Source organism: Ixodes scapularis, unplaced genomic scaffold (assembly GCF_016920785.2).
Source record: "Ixodes scapularis isolate PalLabHiFi unplaced genomic scaffold, ASM1692078v2 PGA_scaffold5__190_contigs__length_132052651, whole genome shotgun sequence".
NCBI classification, from domain to species: domain Eukaryota; kingdom Metazoa; phylum Arthropoda; class Arachnida; order Ixodida; family Ixodidae; genus Ixodes; species Ixodes scapularis.
Genome location: NW_024609880.1, coordinates 118064071 through 118089768, shown reverse-complemented (window position 1 = coordinate 118089768; position 25698 = coordinate 118064071). Strand labels below are relative to the sequence as shown.

At 42.2% G+C, this 25698-nt stretch overlaps 1 protein-coding gene across 1 annotated transcript; it reads right to left on the bottom strand.

Annotated features, from left to right (window-relative positions):
* Positions 1-385: 385 nt before the first annotated feature.
* LOC120843411 lies at positions 386-25698 on the bottom strand. Its single transcript, XM_040214786.3, has 6 exons — positions 25471-25698; positions 22075-22235; positions 7602-7681; positions 2300-2401; positions 1904-2068; positions 386-794 (listed from the first exon to the last, which is right to left on the bottom strand). Exons 1-6 carry the CDS (start codon positions 25663-25665, stop codon positions 463-465), a joined length of 1035 nt encoding a protein of 344 aa, XP_040070720.1. The 5' UTR covers positions 25666-25698; the 3' UTR covers positions 386-462.

Genomic DNA, 25698 nt, shown 5'->3' with positions numbered 1-25698 from the left:
GCGACCCCTGTGCAAGAGGCAGACGAACTTCCGCTCCGCATAGACAGAAAAGGCTACCTTGGTGAAAAAGACATTATCAGATGTCCTTCAACATATTCTGCAACGTTTTTATTGGAGGGATTCCGCGCAAAATGATAGTTAAAAAGTCAGCAAAGTAACCAGCGTTAACTAGCCAGTTTGCCCCATTCAAATAAGTAACTTGACTTGCTCGACTGAACAATACTGCAATGGTTCGAAAGGCGCTGCGCGTATCAGATTTTCGTAAGCCTCGGCATAAGTTAACTTAAACACACTGTATGTCTTTTTGCCGTAAGAACTAAAGGAAATTGGTAGTTTTTCAACTCGTTTTATTTCCAAAGATGCAAAGCAAAACACAATGACGGTTTTGTTTGTATCATGTTTGCATACAAACCGCTGTTCATTCACTAACCGACATGCAGTTGAGAATCATGCATGAAAAATCTAGGAAAATGACACGTATTGCTCTGTCAGTGAGCTATTACAAGTTATGGGATTGTAAACTCTAAATGCTGGCTCTTCACAGGCTAACAAGAAAGCAAGAATGCAGTCGGGGGAAACCCGTTTCCACACAGTATCTTGAAACCATCTTTCAACGCCATCTTCTACGCCGAAGTTTATGTCATCTTCTTGATCTTCTGTTGCAGTACAGTTTTCATAAACTCCATATTTTTCCTCCATTTCCTTCTTCAGTTTATGTTCTTCTTTTACAATCTGATCTCCCAGGTCGTCCACTATTCTTTTTAACTCAGTTTTGCTTAGCCACAAGTCGCATCCTATAAGAACGATTATATATAAGTTAATTGCGAACATTACACAGACAGTTTAGGCGATTGTGAAATATACTCCAACGCGCGAAAACAAATGTCTCTGAACGAAAACTAAAATCAGTGACAGCGAAGAAGAGCTGGTAGAAGTTAATCATGTAAAATAATAATAATAATAATAATGCCTTTATTTTCAGTGCCCAAAAACAACCACAGCGGTCTTCACAGCGGTCCGGAAATAAATATGTCCATATTCAGTCGGTGCTTGTACTGTGTTCTACTCCTTACTCGTGTTTTTTTTTTCTTGTGCTGTTGTTGTTCTGGTTTTGGTAATCATGCCTTAACACTAAGGGTTACTAAGGTAAAACAAAAAAATTAAATAAGCAAAGTGTACTTTTCATGACTTTAAACGCCAGACTCCAGTAGTTTTACCACATGGCCAAAATAAACAAATATTTCCTTGAAGGAGTTGTAATTTTGTAGCTTGAATGAAAGGAGCAAGAGTAGGCATTATTTAACTGTATTTTATAATTAGAGCTCATTTGACTAAATTAGGATACAGCATTTTGTCAATGTCCTTGTTATACTTTCTGCAAACACTATACAGTGTGCTTGCTTTTAATTCAAACAGATATATCACGAACAAAAACAAAAAGAAAGGTACTGCGCCGCGGTTTGTGAAGATGAGTTATGTAACCAGTGGGTACTATTCGTACCCAAGTCTTGCCTTAACAAAAAACGAGTGTTTCAAACATTGTCCAGTATCTTAACGATCACAATGAGTTAAATCTTTATTGTGAGTGTGAAAAGTAACTCTGCAGAACTGCCGTGAAATGTCTTATGCTGCTGGTATCGTGAGTACATATCACGTCCACTGTTTCTTAAATATATATATATATAGTAAGCGTGTGCGCCACTTGCCAAATGGAAGTATCGCAAAAAAAAGATCTTAATATGCCTCACGGCTTGTTTTATTCCAGCTTCATGTGCATAGGCAACCTTGGTTTGGCGCTTTCTTCTTCAGTTATAAAGTAAAACGCAGTGGTATACCTGCCATTGCAACTAACAGAACACAAGACATTGTGACATGCATCTAGTTGCAGGTTTAAGGACCTCACCTCCTAGGGTTGCGGGACTTCTGAGAATGTAACATTTCGGCTGGTTGTATACTACATACAGGTCGACATACTGAGGACTTCCAGGAATGGAAAACATATCGTTTATAACCTTTTTGGGCAAATCATCATCGTGTTTCGCTTCCAGCAGCGGTTCTGCAGCATTCCCTGCGTGGAAAAGCATTTTCGCAATGCAAATTGTGTGTACCATCAACTAAAATAACCTCAATGAAAACACGGTTAAAGTGCAGGCGAGCTGGTGCAAGTTATACCTGAGACGTTGTCTCGCCCTTTTTCTTCCTCCTTCACAAGTTTCCGTTTTCCAAACCACAGTCTCAGGTTTCAATCATCATGTATAAAATGAGCCCCACGTTCGTGGAGCATGAAACTTGAACTTACCCGCATCCAGAAAGGGTGTACCCCTGGAATAGCAGGTCGAGTTATCGTTCTCAGCGTACGTGTAACTTCCGGGAGGAACTGGAGTAGCATCTGGGAGTCTTCCTGGTTTTGAAATACACACAGAATTTATCGCACTTTTGAAATACTTTAGGTGGTTAGGCTAATTGAATCTCCCAAGCCAGCACATCAATACTGACCTGACAGTTAATAAACATTGGTACACAGTGGCAGAAATACAGGCTGATAATAGCAGGTTCTACTAGGTGTATATATGTCTACTTCAAGCTGGGGTCTGAATACTAGAGGCCCAATACAAACCCGGATTGATTGTTTTTATCTAAACTACATTTGTTATCATAACCTACCTCATATTGCGAGCACTTTTTTCGCGTAGAAATCCTTATTCTGTTAGGGCATTCACCGTATTGCCACCAATATTGAGATCATGTGTTTTCCAAGCTTGTAATAGTGGAGAAAAACGTTTGCTATTTCTTATTCATTACTTTCTAAACTTTATTTTCGGAGGATCACGAACTAAAGGTATCTCCTAAAGACTAAAGTCAGGCTTTTCTCTTGTTGTAATGGGAGCCTCCGTTTTTAAGAGTTGAACTAAAAATCCCAGTAGACCATGTCTCGCGCGGAGGTCAATGAGGAATCGGTTAGCTTTACGAGGAACTTCAGGATTAGCCCAAATATTGCAACCATGTAGCTGAATTGGTTCAATGTAGCCTACACAGTCCAACAAGGAGCAAATATAAGAACCATGGTTGGGCAGTATATGCATTAACGACCAGTCAAAGTAATATGTATCAATATTTGCTCATATTGGTTTCTTTTCTTGAATCTTCTCTATTGTTGAACTGTACACCTGCCGGCGATATGAAGGTGAACGCCGAACCGTCAACTGGTTCGTGCTATCAGCGCCATGACGCGGCTGCCGTGGCGGCTCGCTTTCTTATCGCGCGTTTTGCCGAGATTAAGCGCTTGGATTGAGCGCTGTTCTCAGCTCTGCTGCTACTCCCCGCACAAATAGAGAGGATTGCGGAAGGAGCCTGTCAGACGCTGTCGGTAGATAATGTGATTTAGTAGTTTTTGTTGTGATATGTGCTAAACAGGAAGGCTGCGGAACAAATAAAGAGTAACTTATACTTTCCGATATTACAGTTATTGTAATAACGGAACAGTTATTAGGCGTTTGCAGTTATCTTTCGCTCATGAATGAAGAAAGCGGTTGAGTCACTGATAAACCATGCCGAACAAAGTCCGCTCTAGTTCACGTGCAATGTGCAAATCATTTGCCGGCAATGACGTGGGCACGGCGCCCACAAAAAGCGATGCCGACATTTAAACCACTTCCACGCTTTCTGCATGGAGTAGCAGCAGATCTGAAAACAGCGCTCGATCCAAGCGCTTAATCTCGGCGAAGCTGGCGATAAGAAAGCGAGCCGCCACGGCAGCCGCGCCATGGCGCTGACAGCGCGGACCGGTCGACGGTCCGGCGTTCACCTTCATATCACCGGCGGGTGTACATTCTATTTTGACCCTGTAATTAAATCAGCCACTGTGTTCCACAATAGTCAAATTATAAAAATATAGTGCATAAATATACGGGTAAGGTGCGCAAAGCTTTATAGGCAAAACGAAACATTTCAAATTAAAATAGTCTCGTCTTTTGAAAGGAGAACCGCGTTTTATATCTGAAGTGCAAATAGAAAATATTGCTTATTAAGAAAAAGAGTAGTCACAAAGATAGCAGCACATGTTCAAAAAAACACTACAATGAAAAGGAATCTTGTTTTTTAGACGATCCGCTAGCATATCTTTAGAAAACGTAACATCTTCCCCAAGCAAATTTAAGTATATTGTCAGGAATGAAAATTGATGAGTCAGTGAAAACTAAAGCAAGCCAGAGGTCTAATGGGGTGAACGTGCGCCCATAACAAGAAAAAGACAAATGCTAGCTTCGCAGGCTTCGATGGTGGCGAAACAGCAGGATCGAACGCTGGGGCGAAGCCCCTTATGTACACGCGTGGGCTTCTGGAACATTTGGCCCTAGAACATTCGGACCTCAAACGCCAACCGAGATCTCGAATTTACTAGAATGCGAGAGTTGCATAGATGATAAAAATATACGTCCGCAGCCTGGAATCGAACCGTTGCCCTTCGCGCTGGAACCAAACACGTTAGCCGCTAGGCCACGGGCGCGCTGCCTACTTCGTGAGTTGCGCGCACGGCAATATATTCTTAAAGATTGGACACATTCCCAAGCTGCCAGAATATTCGTAGTTGCCTTTTAGGTGCTTGAAATACTACATTTTAGTTGCTTGAAAACAATTAAACCACCTAGAAGCTCTCAGAGATTCTTGCCAAGATGAGCGCGCTTTCAATCCCATTGAATTGTGCCCAGACAAACATCACACGCTTTCAGAAGAGTTCGTATCTTATCTACGACGACGTTAGTGCGTATTAGTGCGGTCTGTTTTAAAAAAAAATATAATCTCTTGCAAAAAAAAAAAAAATTGGACTGCATTTACAATATCGTGCAACGTGTGTCACAGCTATAGCAAGCGGATTGACACTCGCGAATTCGCTATCACCATCACGTCTTTGTTGTTCCTGCGCAATGATTTTGAGAATTCGGATACTTCTTTATCCCTACAACTTCTGACTCCACCGCCATGCCTGCTCTGTACTCCCTCTACGTCAAACCTCTTCAGCACGCCGTAGCTAAAAGCCGTGTTTTTCAGACGTACCGCTACAAAGATTGCTGGTCTAGCCATACGGCGTGCATGTTCGTCAGCTCAGATGGTCATGCGCATGCGCCGGCATAGCGGGGTGCCGACTACAGCCACTGCCAAAGTAAGAACGTCAGGGCATCTCTTTCGAAAACCTGGCCTCCAGCTCGCGCTCTTTGCTTTTTCTTTTCTGGGACGCCTGGCATCTTAAACGCACGCACTTGTTGCTTTTCAAAGCATGATCTGGATGCGCGTGCACGCACGAGGCACCGGAAGTTTCTGCGAAGGACGACTACCTGATTCCCCGGGAAGATTCCCAATAGCAGATGCCGCTGTAAAAATTCTTCTCAAGACTGGTTCACACAACATTGTTTTCTTCCGCTTTCTTATGTTACGTATAAGTCACCGAAATATTCGTGTCTCGAATGTCGCGTGCCAGACTATCTTCTTGAACTGGAAGTCGCGCCCGGAGACTCGTGGCGTAAGCAGACGTAAGTTTTTCTAATGTAACCGAACGTAATATTAAAACGGGACTGTGTGACCCAGCCTTAATATTAATAATTTAGAGAATAAATAGAGTCCCGTATGGAAATCTTATATCTGGGGCATATTTGGCCAAATCAAACATTACATGAATATGAAGCGTACTGAGCTTCAACTAATTTATTTACACTATTTACATTAGGTTAAATCTGAGACGTGACGAGCCGATCTTGCGGGTGCCGTTGTTCCTCGATGTCTGTGCTGTCTCGAGCGCCGAGAGAGGCCGTGATCGCGCGGGCACTTCTTTCTCTTCTTTCGCGCTTCGCTGGGAGCCGCTACATGGTTCCCCCCCTAGCGAGGTTGTGTGTAATGCGAGCGATGTGTGCGATGTGCTTGTCAACGAAGTTGCATCAATTTCTTGTAGCTCATTGTTTGTGAGATGTGCAGGCTTAATGCGGTCAATTGAAATTACTTCTGCTCGGCCGTTGACTGAAAGCGTGAATGTTTTGTCAGTTCGTTGCAGCACTGCATAGGGTCCGTCATAGGGACACTGTAGTGGACGTCGCACCGTGTCGTTTCGCACGAACACGTGACTGCAGTGGTGAAGGTCGGGACTTATGAAGACCTTGCGTGACTGAGTCCTGGTTTGGATTGGTTGGATGTTTTGGAGAACCGAGCGTAATCGGCTGGCGTAGTTCTCGCAAGGTCTTCATAAGTGCTACAAATATTATATTATCTGACGTATATACAGCCTTATCTAGAGTATATACAGCCTTATCTGGCATATATGCAGCCTTATCTGGCAAATATGAAGCATTATCTGGAATATATACAGCATAATCTGGCGTAAATACAGACTTATCTGGCATATATACAGCCTTTTTTGAGGATATACTTCGTTGCCTGGCATATGTACAGCTTTATCTGACGGCCGATTTTCAATATATAAAGAGTTTAAAAAAAGTTTAATAAGTGCTTTGTTAGCAAACTTTGAATAACATCATTGTTCTCGAGCTAAATATTAGCACAAATAATCCCAAACTTCAGCATTGGCAAGCTTAACTTTGGGATTATTTGTGTTAATTTTCACGAGGATTTCAATGTAGCATAATTTTTTCGAAGTGTTAACATTACGCCCGAATAGACAATTTGCTAAATCCCAAAGCGCCTCGGCCCGTACTCGAGGAATCAGGGGACGGTGTCCCTTCATCTGCCTAGAGTTAGGAAATTTCGATCAATTCTATGGTTCCACAGTTTTTAGTGTAATTCGGAGTCACCCTGAACACGTGTCGTATAGAACCCAAGTACCTGTCATATAACGTTTAAAGTTTCCCACCAATGTCAGTACTGTGCATTCTGTCCAACCTTCAACCTGAATGAGCTGCAAACATATATCTTACATTATTATCATTCTCGTACAGCTTCTAAGACGCTGATATTAATTTAGAAGCACTAAAAATGCTATGAGTAGCTCCACTGAATCCGAGCTAAATCCCGGTATGGGTTGTTGTGATTTTTCGGCTTTTATGTAATTCCTGTTAAAATAACAATCACGAGAATGATAATATTGTAAGATGTTTCTGCGGCTCAGCCAGATTGAAAAGTGGATCGCATGCACAGTATCATAAACGCTGCCATTGACGAGAAATATTAAAAGTGATATGACAGTCACTTGAGCTCTATGGGACGATTGTTCAGAGTGACTACAAATTACATTCGAAACTGAGTAACCATGGAATTGGTCAAAAATAGCGATCACTAGGGAGCTGAAGGATCACCACCGTTCCCATAATTCCTCGAGTGTGGGCCGGGGCACTTGGGAGAAGTGTAGAGCACAAAAAGATATAAAGTGCTGATTTCAGGCTTGTGTCCTTTTGATATGCCTGGCGAGATCTGGAATTTCCATGCTTAGCAAGATCTGGGATTTTCATACCTGGCCAGGGATATCAGACTATATATGGCATTATGAGGCTATATCTGGCAGATATACCGAATGAGGTTATATGTGGCCAATTTCTGATATGGGCTATATCTGAAATCTACAGATCTGGCCAGATATATATTTTTTGTCAGGGGTTACATACCTTCGAAGTTTGCCCGTACAACATTTTCAAGCGGGTAGTCGGCTTGCTTCAGTGCTCTCACTTGGATCGTGACATTCTCGCTGAAATTAATATAATTTATTAGAAACTTTTTTTTTATCAAAGCTTGCATATTCCGCAGTTTAGATAAATACGATATTTTGCCGGTTTCTCGTTCTTTAGCCCATATTGTTTTTCTTAGCAGAACGAGGACACCCTGCTTTTCTTCATTTCCAAACGTCGCTCTTTGGTATTCGGTTTTTACTCTTTGGTACGGTCATATCAGCGCATCGCTGCTTCTGTTAAACATTAAAAGCCAGGGGAAGGGGGGGGAGGGGGCGTGGGGACGGGGCCCTCGTTCCCCTCCCCCCCCCCCTCTAAAATCTGGCCTTTTGCAGGGGCCTCCTCTCCGCCTTTCCCTCGTACAGCTTTTTGTCAGGCCCCCCCCCGCCCCCCCCCCCCCCCCCCCCGAATCAATATCCTGGCTACGTGCCAGGGGCGCGGGTTTGTCAGAGCCAGTTAAGGCTTCTAGGACAGAAACTTAAGGTGATGATCGTAATGCTACAACAGACATACAGTACCAAAGTCACCATGTACTATATACACTGTGATTCGATAAATAATATAATACACACACACACTAACACCCACACCCACACACATACGCGCGCACACACACACACTCACGCACTACATTTGCAATATTCACACTGTGATGTGATAAATTATTACGCAAAAAGCACGTACACAGGTACACGCTCACGCATAGTTATGGTGATTCAATAAAATTTTGGAGCGTTTGTTTGAGTTTTTTTAAAGAGTCCACACCACGCACGTCGTCCGGGAGCCGTTGAAGATAAAAGGAACATAGAAATTGCGAACTCTTTTTCCAGAGTTGGTGGCGATAGAAGGCACTTTATTGGTCCGGTCCAGCAAAGTGTTTTAGCTACTGCATAGGATACTTTAAAACGTTCCAGAAATATTACAGTACAACAGTCTGAACCAATACATCATTGAATAATGGCAAATCTAAAGGTGTTAATATTTCTTTAGCTTGTGACGCTAAGCCGTAAACAAAGCTTTTATTCATTCATTTCAAAACTGAATCAACGTTTTGAAATGTTAACACAGAGAGCTATGTCCAAAAATGTTTATCCCGTACGATAAAATACTGTATGCTACCATGGGCTTTCATCTTTTTGGCTGAATTATAATAGTAATAATAATAATAATAATTTTTATTTTTATGTGCCCCAAAACAACCCGGAGGTCTTCACTTTGGCGCACAAGTGAATGATAAAATCGAACAGAAACAAAGTAACACAATAAAAGCGAAGCGCAGGTCAAAGGTATCTTGGAAGCGCTTCCAATTTCTTGCGAAAAGCAGATATATCACTGAATATATCAATATTTGAATGATTAAGACGATTATATAACGATTGTATACGTCACAGGGGGGAGGATCTACGCATGGTATTGGCGTAAAACGCAGTATGGTTCCTGGTTAACCGAGAAGGGACATGAATGGTAATTCTGGATAAAAGCATATCCATATATCTATCATCCCATTTACTGCCCTTTGTAGAAAAATCAAGTCACGCTCGGCCCTTCTTTCGGACATTGGGATCAGAGAAATCTTATCAACGAGAAAATAATAATCATAATAAATACGACGTTGAAAATAGCGGTCATAAATAATACGGACGAAACGCTTTTGCACAGTTTCAATTTTCGCTGACAATTTGCATGCTACAGATGCGAATTGAAGCCGTGATCTTACTAGGGAGCAAAATAAAAGAATAATAGAGGCTGAGTTTTCAAACTGCTGTGTGATGCGAGATATTGTCACGAATAAACACGCAAGGAAACAAAGAATAACTGGGTAAACTGAAACGTTTAATGGGGGCGAACTTGTGCCCGAACTAAACAAAACAAAAAGGGAACAGAAGAAAACAGCAGAGCGTCGCGGGCGTCGAAGTCGGCGTAACAGCAGGTTCGAGCGCTGGGGCGAGACTGACTCCGGCTTGCCACGCGGAGCCGATTTTCTGGAGCATTCACCGTAGAAGGTTAGGCGCGTAGAACATTCTAATCTCGAATCAGCCCCCCCCCCCCCCCCCCCCCCGGTCCAAAACCAAGGTCATGACCCTCTCTCGGAAAACTCACAATATCTCTTTCGCATATAATATTCAAGGAGAGACTTTGTCTCGAGTAAGTGTAATGAAAGATCTCGGAGTCATGGTTGATTCTGGGTTGCGTTTCTCTGATCACGTTGGTAGGCTGGTTAACTCGTCATTGCGAATGTTGGGTGTTGCCTCTCGCTTAACCAGGGAGTTCGAAAACCCGACGGCTTTTATCACGTTATACTGTTCGCTATCCAGGTCGCAGTTAGAATATGCCTCAGCTGTTTGGAATGGAACTTCTAAAAGTCACTCCTTGGAGATCGAACGTGTGCAAAAAAAGTTTGTTTCTATCTTTAAACATCGGTACATTAAGGAAGATGTTCACTGTTTAACATATGAGTCTGCGTTAGAGCGTGTTGGTTTGCTTAGCTTGCACCGGCGTCGGGAGAACGCGGAGTTACTATTTTTGTTTAAAAACGCTGCATGGACTCATCCATTCTCCGAGCCTGTTATCTGAACTGTGCCTTAGGGTACTAGAACGTTTAGTCCGGTAAACCCAATTGTGAGAATGGCACAGCGTTTGAATCATTACTCGGAAAAACTTGATATTTTCCACCCTTGCTACAGGACGTTTGTCCTTTCTATTAAAAACTTGCCCGTGCAGGATGAGCATTGCTGAATGGCTCTGTTATGTCTGAATTTCGTTATCTTCATGGCGTGCTTTCTGGTGGTGCACTTGTTATCCTACGGTCTTGTGTTCCGTGTCTACTGTGACTGCCTTGTTTTTATTTCATTCTACTAATTACTCGTGCACTGGCTAGTGTTATGCTTAAAATGTATCTTATTTTCTACGGAGATGTGTATAATGTTTTTTTTTTCATCCACCAGTGTACCAGCACCAAGACCTCAGGGTTGTTCCTGGGCACTGTATAATAAACATTGATTGATTGATTGATTGATTGAATATTATTATTATTATTATTACATGAAGAACACACACAAAGACATCAAAAGATTGAAAAAAAAATGAAACACAGGTCATGTCAAGTTGCCACAGTACTTGGGTTGTAATAAAGATCACATCACTGGCCTAAAAAAATAATCTTTAGAGCACAGTTTAAGACGCCGAGAAGATGAATCTGGTTCGTGCAGGTACACCTGATTTAAGATAGGTCTCGTAGGGCTTGTTTCAACTTTTTTTTCGAATCCAGGTCCAACACTCTTTCAGGAAGACTGTTGAAAATGTCGGGTACATAAAATATTCGTTGTCTTCTGCCATACCTCGTTGACATTCTCGGCACCTCAAAACGAGGAATATGTCTGAGTGCCCGAGGTGCAATGTGGGGAACTTTAAATTTGTCATCCCAAAAGTGTCTTAAAACAACCGTCTCAGTAAACAAAGCATGACATAATGGAAGATTAATATGATCAATTTTTTCTTTTTCTGTTTCGGTATCAGTGCCGTATGTAATACTTCTAAACATTCCAGTCAAAGTATTGTCAATTTTCTTTTGCCATAACGTAGAACAGCCACCATAAATGGTTATTCCATAGCGAAGAACACTGTATGAAAAAGCATTAATGACCATCTTTTTAACATATTGTGGAACAAGTGATCTCATATTATAAAGTAGTCAGGAAACACGTCTAAGCTTTTTACATACAGTTCCCATGTGCGCATTCCATGAAAGGTCACTGTCGAATTCAATACCTAGATATTTCACATGGTACACATAACCCACTGGAGTGCATTTACACGAGGGACAAATTGATGAATATAAAAATAGTGGCGTATCTGGGATAACAACTTTTAACGGATTCCGGAAACACATCAGACGTGTCTTTGTGCTGTTAATTTTTAAGTCATTTTGCTGAAACCATTCAATCAAATGTGCGGTTTCACGTTGGAGAATAAAAATTGATTTTTCGTATTCTATATGGCGTGACAAGAGTACAGTATCGTCAGCATACTGATATAGTTTGCAGCTAACTATTGAATCTGACATGTCATTGACAAAGACATTAAAAAGTAACGGAGACAAGATAGATCCTTGTGGAACTCCGGATTTCAAGGCGAGCTTTGTACTTCTTTTGGGACCTATGTGAACTTGTTTAGATCGTCCAGTTAAATAATCTTTTAGTAGCTCCAGAAATGGACCTCGGAAGCCAATATGATAAAGCTTTTGGAATAGAATGCTGTGGTTAACACTGTCGAATGCCTTTGAAACATCCACAAAAGGGCACATACGACCTCATTTTTTTCGAATGCGTAATGTAATTCATCTGCAAAATCTTCAAGTAATGGCTGTGTACCCCGTCCGCTGACGAAACCATATTGATTATTGGATATGATTTCGAACTTTTCAAGAAACTGACTCATTACTTGGAATAAATGCTTCTCTAAAATTTGACTTATACAAGACAAAATCCAGATGGGACGATAATTTTCGACCTTACGACGATCTCCGCCTTTATGAAGAGGCTTAACTTTTGCATTTTTCAGGTTATTAGGGATTTGTCTTTGTGAAATGAAACCATTTAACATATACAGAAGGACATGTTTAATTGCATCAAAATTGCGGATAAGGTCATTTGCTCTGACATTATCAACTCCAGGAGATTTTCTAGGTTTAAAACTAAGCAGCAGACTTTTTAGATCATATTTTGATAACTCAGGAAGGAAAGCTGACGCCATATTCCAATCCCTCAAGTGAATTGAATAGGCAACAACATTCAGCGGAACGCCCGAAAACTGTGCAAAAGTTTCGTTAAATTTGTCAACAACTGAGCATGTAATTGGGTCAAATGCTTTTCCAAGCTCCTCATCTACTGAATTTGAAGGCGTCTTTCCATGGAGTTAGTTGAGTAGAGACCAAGTTTTTGCTGAATTTGATCTTGCACGATAAAATTCATTTTGAAAGTGCCTCCTTTTGGTGGCCCGGAGGAGCGCATTTGCACGATTACGTGCGCAACGATATTCTGTTTTCAGTTGTGCATTTTGGGGAGAACGCCTGAATTTTCTTTACAAAGTATCCTTATCTTGAATGGCTCGTAGAATATCTGCATTCAACCAAACATACTCCTCACGGCGTTGTCGAATTGTAAGAACTTTTTTGGAATCTTCAATAAAATAATTCCAGCTTAAATGGAAATTAGAGTAGACATCGTCGTAGTTTACGTTCGGTAACAAATCTTGCCACTGGTAAGCCGAAACCAGGTTGTCAATTTTTTTTTATCTACAATCTCGACCTGCTTTATTTTAGGCCTTGTTTGTTTGATTGTCGCCTCACAAATTACTTGACACGCTGTGAAATAATGATCCGCCAGTTTTTGCAATATTACTGCTGACGTAATAATACAAGATGACGCACGCAAATGAATATGATCTATGCATGATGATACTAATTTATCTGTCATGTATTCTTCCCGTGTTGGCGAGTTAATGATGCTCACAAATCCTACGTTGGATAGGACATTGAGATAGTCGCAGACAATTGAACTTGATGTTTTCAAAGAATCGATATTAAAATCCCCTGCAAGGCAAATCTTTTCTACTGATGAGAGTCCCACTAGTACTGTTTTTAGCTCGTTTACGAAAAGAGTCGGATTTCTGAAAGGGGGCCTGTAAAACGCCAACAGAGACCAGGAGGAGTTTTGGTTACTCAGGTTCAGAGAAAGTGACTCTGAATGAGCAAAATAAATATCGGTAACCTCACTTAGCCAAACTTCCCTAACTAGTATTCCTATTCCACCACCCCTGGCGCCTTGTCGCGTGCGAAAGAAACTTTTGTATCCAGAAAGAAAAAAAGTATCACACAGGTTATCATCGACGTTAATTTCAGTTAAAACCAAGACATCAAAATCTGTGCAACTATTTTTAACGAGTGCTGAGAACTGATCCAAGTATTTTCTTAGACTTCTGACATTTACATGCAATAAGGTAATCGTCTCACTAGAATGAGGACATAGCACTTCACGAAAATATGACAAGTCGGGACATTTAAAAAACCGTTCTTCCATGAATCTAGACCATCTTCTCAATGTCACTTACGCTATTGACGCGAATGGCCGGAGATCCTTCCTTCTTTGCAAAAATCTTTCCGTTTTTTACCCACACAAACTGATATTGCTTCTCCTGGCCTCTAGATCTAGCCTTCCATAAAAGTTCCTTGTTGATGCGAGTGAGGTTTTCGTTAAAGTATAGAATAGGGAAGCCGGACAGAGATCTCAGTTTGCCCCGCGATGCCATCCAGGTCTCTTTGTTGGTGACGGAATTAAACCTTAAAATCACTGCAGGAACGAAATTTGAATCCTTCTTCGGAGGGAGGTGATGAGCCGTAATTATGTCAGAGGGATGAAAGTCCTTAATGTTTAGGATAAAAGCCAGGTTGTCAACCAAATCCCGGACGTTCTCGGTTGGTTTGTAAGGTAGTCTGTGGATTTCCATGTTACTTAATCGGCTGTACTGATCGGAGTCATTCAGCTCTGCCTGTAATCGGCATATTTCGGACCTCTGCTCGGTTACTGCTGATGCCAGAACGCATACCTCACTTTTCAGGTCTTTTATTTCACTAACAATGGCTTTTACCTGTGCCAGCAATGAATCGTATTGCCCGGAGAAAACTCCAACGATTTTTCAAAGCCCCTCATCGTCTCATTTAACGTTTCGACAACCACTTTCATCGTTAGCAAATCGTTCATTTTTGCTGGAAGTTGCGTCAACTCATCAACCTTTTCTTTCAAAGGGAGGAGCACGTGCAGCTTGTCATTGATCGCACTCAGTTGGAGAGTCAGGTTGTCTTCGTTGTTCATCGTCATTGTACCCACACCACCAAAGCTGCTGTTCTTATTGTATTTCCTAGCACGGCATTTGGGGCAAACTCAACTCTCCCTTTTTGCCTTGCCCATGGTATTGAACGTAGCATCCGCAACTCCCGCGCACGTTGGTGCAAGACGATAGACACCGTGACACTCAGAACAGCTCAAAACTCGTCCGTCTGAAGGCACAGCCTTTTGACAAGCGTAGCATAAAGACGAATCGCTTGCTAGAGGGGAAGCCATACCGCGTTGCGAAGCGGACATTTTCCGGTGGCTACAATAAGGAAGGGCAGTCAAAAGCTCCAGTAAAGAAAACACCGGCTCACCGGACGTAACCGTAGAGTACAAACACACCACGTTGCATACAACCAGGAGGGCACTTATGACCATGCGCTGAAGTTTGCGTTGACGTTTGCGCCGAGTAGGTGAATCCAAGGGCCCGGCTGCAAGCCCAGCACTGAAGTACCCTCAAAAGGACGAGGACGTACGTCGGATCAGGATTACGATCTAGATGGCGATCAAGATGGCGATCATGGAGGTGGTCGAGCGGTTGCCCTAGACGATATTGTCTGCTGCTTTAGTTGAAAGAGCTTCGAGCCACAGATCCAGGAACTTGCACCGCCTTGTGTATATTTTAGGCCGTCACCAATTGTCTTACATCGACGAAATCCGTGAAGGTAAAGAGAAATATCCAGTACGATCAAAAGGAACGACCGATCCCGGCGACTTCTTCTTCTTGTTGTGCATGTGTGTGTGTGTTTTATGTGCTGATGCACTCTTCACAATGTTGAAATTAATTGATTTATAACTTTAATACTGATGGTTTAGCCAAACAAGCCAATTCTGGCTTCGGCAGACCCAAAGCATACTTCGTCGCAACCGAAAAAAAAACTATTATTATTATTATTATTAATCCCAAGAACCTTAAAAACAGCACTTGTTAAACCTGTATTAAAAAAAGGCTCAATAAGACAAATGTGAAAACTATCGACCAATCTCCATTTTGCCTGTCATAGGTCAGCTTCTGGAAAAGCACATGCTAATGACTATGTAAGGATTCCTCAACAAGTTCTCAGTAATTTCACCGAGACAATTCGGTTTTGTAGAGGGTCTTGGAGCTGCTTCACTGTTAAAAGAATTTTCCGACCTCCAACGGTATAGATTATTTGACAATATTCTATACCGTTGCGCCATATTTTTAGATATTTCTAAAGCTTTTGACTTGGTCGGCCACAGTATATTGCTTCAGATATTGCACAAGCTGGGATTTCGTGCCACCTTTCACGCACTTCTTACAAATTATCTCTCTAATCGTTCCCAGGTTGTTGCTCTGGGAGGTTTCAACATGAGTACACAGGTGTCTCTGACGTGTGGCGTTTCACAAGGATCCATAATCTCCCTCTTATTGTTTAATATTTATGTTAATGATCTTGAAGAAAACATCTTAAATTGTCATGTATTTCAATATGCGGATGATACAGTTTTAGTCGCGTGTCACACCAACTACACATCAGCCGTACAAATACAGCAACAAGCTGTTTTTACTGCTATGAACTGGTTTCGTGACAACTGTATCAGAGTTAAAGTTAACGCCTCAAAAACTAGTTTAGTATGCTTTAGAAATCCTTTAAAACAAATTGTCACTAACATTCCTCTGTTCATTCATACCTCTGATTGCGCTTCTTGTTCCTGTACGGCGGTTTCTTATGTCAATCTAGTTAAATACCTGGGAGTTTATTCTGACAGCGACCTTGCTTGGACCACCCACATGCAGTGGCATCACAAGGGGGGGGGGGGGGGGGGGGTGGACCGCCCCGGGTGCAGCGGCTCAAGGGGGTGTTGCGGCGGGCCACGAGAGGTGGGGGGGGAGGGGGAGGAGGGTTACCGCGGTCCGCGCGAGAGGGGGAGGGGGGGTTGTCGCGGCATGCTACCGCCCCGGGTGCCGCTGACCCTCGTGAAGCCGCTGCCCAGATGTCCTATATTTGTAACAAACTCAAAAGTACTGCCTGGCTTTCGTACACTATTAGACATCGTGCTCCGATCTGTGTGCGCAGAGCTATTGCCAGCAGTCTTGCATACGGCGTTTTAAGATATGGAATTATCATTCTTTAAAATTGCCCCATAAGATGGCAAGTACGCATCGACAATATTATGCGGATCATACTGAAGAGCGTGGCGTATAACTGTGATTTTTGCAGAATGCGGAAGTATCTTTGAGTATCTTCGTTAACCTTCCTTCCAAAAGTTGTTCGTGAATTCAGCAATTTCGTGCCACTTTTGAATGGATGATTTCCAAAAAAATATTCATGTCCTCCCCCGAGTTTTAAGAGATTATCCTCACTATGTAGTACCTCGTTCTTATTCTCCCTAAGGACAAGCTACTCGTGATATTTATCTCCCGAAAATATTTAATTTGCTTCCTGATGACATTTTTACGCTCACCTCAAAAAAGCAACTTAAAAAAATCCTGACTGCTTGGGCTCTACCTTAACTACTGGTTAATTTTTTCTTACCTTTATTTTGTCAACTGTATAGGAACGATTTTATTTTACCTGTATACATCCCTATAATGTTTCTACCGGTCCACTGTGATTGACTATCTCCATCCGTGCCATGTACAAAGTGACTGACTGCCCGCCGCCTCTCCCCTCCCGCCCCCCCCCCCCCCCCCCGGACACCTATGATTGTTTATCGGTGTTAGTTCCTTAACTAAGTATGTATATAATGACTTACTGCCTCTTCCGGGTCATGTCCCACAAGCCTACTTTGGCTTTAACGGGCCCGAAAATATCAAAAACAAACATGAAAGCGGAATAAATATTATTAGTATTATTGCTAAAAATTTCTTACATAAACGTTCACAACCGGTGGCTTTAAATGGTGTATATAGCAACAACCTCTCATTAAAAGCCGGCGTTCCACAAGGCTCCATACATTCACCGCTCTTATTCAACATCTATGATAATGATATGGCTAGTACAGTTACCATGCTGTATCTTATGCCCATACGCCGATCATACCCTTGTACTGACTCGTCATGTTTCATACCCAAAAGCACTGGAGATGCACTGGAGATGCTTCAAGATTCTTGTAATGAGCTCATGGACTGGTTTAATCAAAGTCTGATTGATATAAATGTATCTAAAGCTCGTGTGCTTCCACAACCCTTTGAAAGTTGTTTCGCTAAACATTCCACTTTTTCTAAACAGATCTAATTGTTTTCCGTGCTATTGGAATAAAGTTCCATGTTCTGATATGGTAAAATATCTCGGCATTCTCTTTGACTCATCTATCATGGAATTCGCATCTCACTCAAATCTGTGCTAAACTGAGGAGTGTCTCCTGTTTGCTCCATAACATCAAAACATTCATGCCCCTTGGTTTGCACAAGCCCGTAGCTTTTTCATTAGCCTACAACCATTTGTGCTATGGCATAACTGTATTTGGCAAATGCTCTAGATTATGGCACAAAAACGTGAACGGTACTTTTAAAGAAATTTCGAGAAACGTGTGCTATGGCATGACTTTTTATAATTTAGATTTATTTCCAACTTTATCAATGCTGCACTTTCGATTTTTGTTCTTAGAGACGGTAGTGCTCTATTACAACTGGAAGGACGACTTTAAATCTACTCACTCATCACGCGGCAATTCCGGAAAGTTCCGTTCTACGTCGTTTCAACATGTTACACGCGGTATGGGAAAAACATGCGTTCATTTTATGTTCCTGGTATTTTTAATGAGTTACCACCAAGTCTCTGAAACCTTACTTTAAAAAAAACTTAATAAAGTACTACGCAATATTTTTCTCAATGAAGAAACTATGTGATCATCAACCTAGTTATTAATCCGTGATTTTTTATTGCTTCGCGCAGAAACTTTACTCGTATATCAATTATTGCTCTCATTTGTTTGTGTGCGAGTGGCACACTCTGTCTTTATGCTATAAGAATAACTACTTCAGCTTCTGTGCAATACCACGTTTGTGCTCATTTTCAAATATTGTCTATAAATCTGCTGGGCAAGAACTTGATCTTTTGAAGTTTGACTTTTGATGAAGTGTAACTCTGAACTGGTGCTATCTTGTTGTCTTGTGTTTGTGGCTTTTTCCTATTATTTTCTGGAACTTTCCTGTGAACACTAAAACTTTTAGGTTCAGTCCCACAAGCCCCTGTCGGCTTAGACGAACCTGCCTTCTGTTCATTTAAACTAGCCCAGCCTAAATAAATGTATTATTATTATTAGTAGTAGTAGTATTATTATAATCTTCTCCATGTCTCAGAGGGCCCTCCCACGACCGACGAAAGTTGATGAGTCGCGTTGATTTATTTTATCAAAACGTCCGCGGGTTACGCACAAAAACCGAATGTTTTTTTTTTCTAACGTTACTCTATCCAATTATTCTATATTTCGTTTAACGGAAACTTGGTTATGCTGTGACATTGGGTCCTCCGATTACTTTCCACCTTCTTTTGTGGTGCACCGGCGTGACCGCGACTTGGCCACGCGTGATACAACTGGAGGCGGTGTGTTGTGGCCGTTGACAGGCTTTTCCGCTCAAAAAGACGCGAAGATTTAGAAAAGTTTCCTGAGAGTTTATGGGTAGAAATTGAGTGTGGAAAGAATGCGCGCCTTTTTATTGGCGTATTCTACCTGCCTCCACAAACGACGCCCGACGACTTTCGCACGTGTCTCGCTGGCATAGAGAAAACCGTTAGCGAGTTATACGGGTGTAATGTCTTAATGTTAGGTGATTTTAATGCTCCAGGCATCAACTGGACGCAGTTTAACGTTTCTACTGACAACTTTTATTGCAAGCAGAAAGGCAACGACCTCCTAAACTTTGTTTCTTTTTTAGATCTTGCACAACACAACGATATTCTTAACCACCAAGGTAATGCTTTAGATTTATGTCTCTCAAACATGGACTGCGTGCGTGTAGCCCGAAGTGAAGTCCCTATGGTTCGTCTGGATAAGTATCATCCTGTTCTTGATTTAGTGCTTTTTTTTTTTGTTGATTTCTCGATTCGCGCTCCTATTGAGGCTTCTCCTCCACGCATCTTATACAATTTTTCATCAGGAGACTACATTGGGATATTCCACCACCTCTCGAGTGTTGATTGGTCTCCGGTCTTAGAATCCTCTGATGTAAATGAGCAGGTAGCTCTCTTTACGAGATTAATTCAAGAGGCCATGGACAGATTCATCCCATTACGATCTCTAAAGAAACCTCGCTTTCCTAGTTGGTTTTCTAATGAGCTAGAAACGCTACTAAAAAGGAAAGACTTCTTGCACCGAAAGTTTAAGAAAAGTGGTCTCCCAAAGTGGGAGGTAGAATTCAAGAGTTGCAGAAAGAAATGTAAGGTAACGTTAAACCGTGACCGCCTGGCGTATCGTGACTCAGTGGAATCTGACCTTGTCAAACATCTTAAGAAATTTTGGAGGTACGCTAGATCACATGCCGGGAAGGATGTCGAATCGGCAATAGTTTTGGATCACCATGAAAGAGATGCGGAGTGCGTGCCCGAGCTATTTGCAAATCATTTTAGTTCAACCTACAGAGACAGTACCGTCGGCGTCACCGCCACATTACCTCACTTGAATGAATTCGGTGAGCTACTAAGTCCCATTAATGTCGACGAGGAATGTCTAGAGCTAAGTAATAAAAAAATTAAAGCAACGCTATCAGCGGGGCACGGTGGTATACCTTCTGCAATTCTCAAAACGTTTCATGATATCCTCACACCTACACTATGTGCAATATTTAACAACTCATTGAGGTCAGGAGTATTCCCCGAAGTGTGGAAGATTGCAGTGGTCGTTCCGGTTCTGAAGTCGGGAAAGAAAGGTGATGTTCTCAACTATACACCGATTTCCCTTCTCTCATCATTTTCCAAACTCTTCGAAGCAGTCATTCATCAATTCTCGTCTTTCAAATGTCGAAACTTAACCCTCCCTAATCAACATGGGTTTATGACCGGCAGATCAACGTCTACAAATCTTGTAAGTTTTATGTCTACGGCATCCCAGGTAGTCTGCAACAGAGGTCAGCTAGATGTGGTCTACTTTGACCTAAGCAGGGCATTTGACGTTGTTAATCATAGGATCCTTCTGTCAAAGCTTTCCGCCTTCGGGGTTTGTGGGGCAGTATACGACTGGTTTCAGAGCTATTTGTCAAACAGGAACGCGTACGTTCGAGTCAACAATATGAACTCTTCATTGTACGGGGCAAGTTCTGGCGTTCCTCAGGGATCCGTCCTAGGACCGCTCCTGTTCACAATTTTTGTAAATGACGTCTCTGACGCTATTTCTAATTCTTCGTTCCTGGAATACGCTGATGACATTAAAATTTACAAAGAAATAGTTACTTCAGATGATTGCGCTAGGCTTCAGGAAGATGCATGTTCTTTTTTTAGATGGTGCTCAGCCAATTATCTTCTCTTAAACCGCGCTAAAACCAAGGTTATGACATTTACTCGAAAGGCACAGAATACATTTTTCGCATATAATATTCTTGGTGAACCCCTGTCCCGAGTATGTGCAATGAAAGATCTGGGAGTTTTGTTCGATCCTAGCCTGCGATTCTCTAGTCACGTAACTAGGCTCGTTAACTCGTCTCTGCGCACGCTGGGTGTTGCCTCTCGCTTAACAAGGGACTTCAAGCATCCTTCTGCGTTTCTCACGTTGTACCGCACGTAGTGCATGCCCCAGTTAGAATATGCCTCAGTTGTGTGGAACGGAATCTCTAAATCCAACTCATTGGAAACTGAACGAGTTCAAAAAAAGTTTATATCCATCTTTACACATCGCTACCCTATAAAAGATGTTCATTGTTCAACTTATGACGCAACGTTAGAGCGTGTTGACTTGCCGAGCCTGCACCGGCGTCGGCAAAAGGCGGACCTACTGTTTTTGTTTAAGACGTTGCATGGGTCGATTAATTCACCAAGCCTCTTGTCTGAAGTGTGCCTTAGGGTTCCACCTGTGCCTACTCGGAATTATTCATCCTTTTATATTTCCAAGAAATTTAGTCTTTTAAGCCCAATTATTAGACTCACTGAGCGTTATAACCAGTACTCTGAGAAACTGGATATTTTTAACTCGTGCTACAGGGCATTTATTATTTGTATTGAACACCTGTTCGGCGGGTGAATAATGATTGTGGTCTACTTTAAGATTGATTTCGGAGAGGACAGGCATTGTTGAGCCTGTCCTTGTGCTACTGCTTCGTATTCTATTCGCTTTGAGTGCGTCTCAAACGTTTTTATATTACTGCAATTCCTCTTCATTGTCAACAAGACCTAGCAATTGTATTTTGTTATCATTCAACTCAGTGTATGTCGTATATAATTATATTCAGTTTCTGTATAGTGCATTGCTCTTCTGTATTTCTGTGTTTTATGTATTCATTTTCATTCAGTGTGCCAGTACCAAGACCGAAAGGTTGTTCCTGGACACTGTAATAAACTTTGATTGTTTGATTGATTGATTAATATTATTATTATTATTATTATCATCATAATAAGTGAATCACTTACTATTTTTTTTCTTCCGCATCGTAGAATGTTATTGTAAAACTTGCTGTTTTGTTCGTTTTGTTTGTTATATTTCCTGTCACGGAGACACATTTATAGTCATACATGGGACCTTCGGTACGAAACATCAGAAAATAGGTTTCATTCGATGTTTCTTTTAGGACCTGGAAATCATGAAAACAAAACATGTATTCTTTTACGCAACATTTATTGGATCGTAATTGTTCCCTGTCAGCCAACCTTGTTGTTGGGTGTGACAAACCCCACTCCCAATATTACAAGAAGATGCATGGTACGGCCAACTAAATGGGGTACTCTCTCAGGTGTATGCGTTCGTATCCTATCAACAGCAACAATTGCTCAACTTTAAATCACGACAAGGTAATACAGTTTGTCTATAATGTATACCCTCAATAAACGACGCTCATATATTCAAAGTAAAGGACAAATCGAATACTTATAGTACTAACATTGGTTTCAACACGATCACGACATAGATGATCATGTTCCATTTTATCACTTAAAAGAGCGTATTTATGTGGCCCTGCAACATAAGTATATTATATACAGAGAAAGCTAATACCTCCAAAGTACGCAAATAATTTTAAACATATTAAGCAAGCGCATCAGAAGGTCTGATATTTTTGTAGTATCATAAAGTATAACAAAAAATGAACGCGTATACAACTCCCTGTAACGCTGAATTAGGACGCAGCTGTTGAGGAGGAGGAGGGAAGGGTACTGAGGGGAGGGTATGCCCCTCCTCCCTCCTCGTCCCCTCGTCATCTTGCCAGCCACTCCTCCTCCCCTCCTCATTGGAGGGGTGGAGAGGAGGGGGCAGCTTTGGCATCACGTGACCCCTGGGACGTCATGGGGGTCACGTGACCTCACGGTTACGCCGACTCCGACGCCGACGGTGACGGCGACGGCAACGGCGACGCCGCTCAAGCGAGAAACGGGCGCCTAAGAGCTGCGCTCTAAAAAATCATTTGCGTTTGATTATCCCATGATAGTGTGAAACGAGTCTCTGGAGATCCTTGGGTCATGCTTCATTACTTCTAGTTTTGATAGTTGTGTTTTTCGTGAGAGTGCAGTAAAGTGTTTAATACATTACTCAGGCGCATGGAAGGTTTCTACAATATACTCGATTTCTTGGTCTTTTATTCTGCGTTTCTTCCTGGTGACTATGTCGATCATACTGCGATCTTCTGTACAATTATAATCGCACTACGCCCCAGCGTTATAGATTATAACGCTAGGACGTGCTGCTTTCTCCGGTGACCGTCAAACTGGTGACATTGGCCGCAACTAATCTTGTCACTGGGGCAACATAAAACGATCCGCTCAAGGGCTGTCCTGACGCTTCGTAGGATGCCGCTGAACGCGGGAAACTGCTAGCATATTTCGCGCCTGCTGTGGTCCGCACATTGACGGCGTGAAAAAACAATCTTTTCCCTGAGTTCTTATTTTATCCTTCTTTTTTTTTTCTAATAATTATTGCGCCAGCATGTTCTTTTAGTTCCTTTTTTTTCCTGTGTCTTTTTGACGTTTCAGAAGAGCTTGCGTCCAGCCTCCTGCGTTCAACGGTAGCCCGTAGTGCTTGCCACGAGCGGTTCGTATATATTGCTCCACGGGACTACATTAGTTGCCGCAAAAGTTGTCAAATAAAACAAAAAGAACCGCAATAAGAATTCTGAAACACCTCCACAAACCGCTAAATTTCAGACGCAGGGCATGAATACCATTTTAACATAACTTACTGCTGTAGTTAATTGTCTGAGCAACAGTACAAGTAAAGCGATTTCTAAGATTCATATGTTTCTTGACTCAGGCCGATTCAGTGCACAGAACAATGTTCACTGCATGATCTTACTGCTACCTGTTGTTACCAGGCGTGTTGTCTTGGCGTACACCTGCCTAAGTACACCTTCACTGTTCCGACTTTAGTGGAATATTTGGTGGTGGTTCAAAGCTTCAGTTACAAAAATCACATGCTTTGGAAAACGCAGTATTTTTCACCAGAGGTATCTGACTCGTCTCAAGTCGCTTTGAACTCCCAGCAACCAGTCTCAAAGTTATGTTATCTTATATCCCCCTTGTTTTCAGAATCCCCGAGAGGTCACGTGACCCTCCTGAGGTCACGTGACCCTCGTGAGGCGACGGCGACGCCACTGGGCGGGAAGACTAGCAGACAGGATGAGGGGGTGAGGAGGAGGGAGGAAGGATAGACCCTCCCCTCGGTACTCTTCCCCTCCTCCTCCTCCTCAAGAGCTGCGCTCTAATTCGGCGTTGCAGGGTGTTCTAAACGGATTTCATTTTTTTTTCGAATATACAGGCTTGTTTTAAATAAGCTGTGAAAGCTACACGAATGTTGCCTGTGCATGTGAGTTACATGGCCAGGGGAACATATTGCGAGGTGCGATCAAAAGGTTCCGAGACTGGTTTCGGAGCGCAAAAAGAGATTACTGCGCACGGCAGACAAAGGCCTTCGTCTCTCATTAAGCCGAAGGCCGTTGTTTTGAGAACATTTTGAGCTGCGCTAAACGAGTCTTTGTGACCACGTGTACGAGCACAGCGGCGGTTTTGCCTCAGACTGCAAACCAGTGCGACAGAGAAGATCAATTCTGCGTCGGGAAAGCTAAAACAGAGACCTTTGAAATGACTCAGCGTGCTCATGTAAAAAAAAACAGTGAATTATGCAAAGTGTTTTCAGTGGCATTCGCGCTTCAAGAATGACAAAACATCAATAGAAGACAAAAAGAGGTCGAAAAGGCTCTACATTTGTACGTTTTCTAGCGATATTCTGTAATTTTTTGAAGCACGGGTGCCACTCAAAACACTTCGCACAATTCACTGCTTTTCGTCATAATTTAAAGTTCTTTGTTTTTTTACTTGTGAAGTTTGACGCAGATTTGATCTAGCAAGGTAATGAACATGTTTTAGTGAATCAACTGATTAATCGGGACGATTATCGACCTCTATTATGTCCCTCTGGCCGTCTAACTCACCTGGACAGACCGCATTAGAACAGCTTTCGTGTGTTTCTTTAAAGCAAATATGTAAATCCTTAACACGTCATGTTTCTCCGAGAAGGAGAGGGAACGGCCTCACGTCTTCTCTGCCTCGCTGCCTTGAGGGAGCGAAGCGAAGAGAGGAGTAAACTAGGTATCTTGACGTAACGCGCCTCGTCGGCCTGGTTCAATCTCACCTATTTTTCCCAAAATACGGCCGTCCATTCGACGAGATATAGCCTTACGAGTAGTGTTGTAGGGATTGTAGCGTCCCGCCTACATCTCACGCATTTTTTTTTTTTTTATGAGATCCAAATTTTGGTTTACCTTCTCTTTAAAGAAACAGCCTGTATTTCGTCCTCCACCCCCTCTTATCTTAATCACATACCTGCCATGCATCTTGCAGAGACCCAAGTCCAGCGTCGTTGAAGGTAGGGTTGTTTTCCGTGTTTTTTGTGGTCATTTTTCTCGTCCAGTGAAAGTCCGGCGTCCATTTCTCGTACTTCGGCCAGGCCTCAACCGTGGCGACAAATGCGAACAGCAATGCGTACTGGAGGCCCATTGCAACGGGTGCTGTCCACATTCAGTTCTGTTTTGAGATTTACTGAACACTGCC

Coding starts and splice junctions, on each gene's coding strand:
- LOC120843411 (XM_040214786.3), bottom strand. CDS start 25,665: ATGTGGACAGCACCCGTTGCAATGGGCCTCCAGTACGCATTGCTGTTC. Junction 22,236..25,470: donor CTCTGCAAGATGCATGGCAG/GTATGTGATTAA, acceptor CATGATTTCCAG/GTCCTAAAAGAAACATCGAA. Junction 2,069..2,299: donor TACACCCTTTCTGGATGCGG/GTAAGTTCAAGT, acceptor TTTTCCACGCAG/GGAATGCTGCAGAACCGCTG.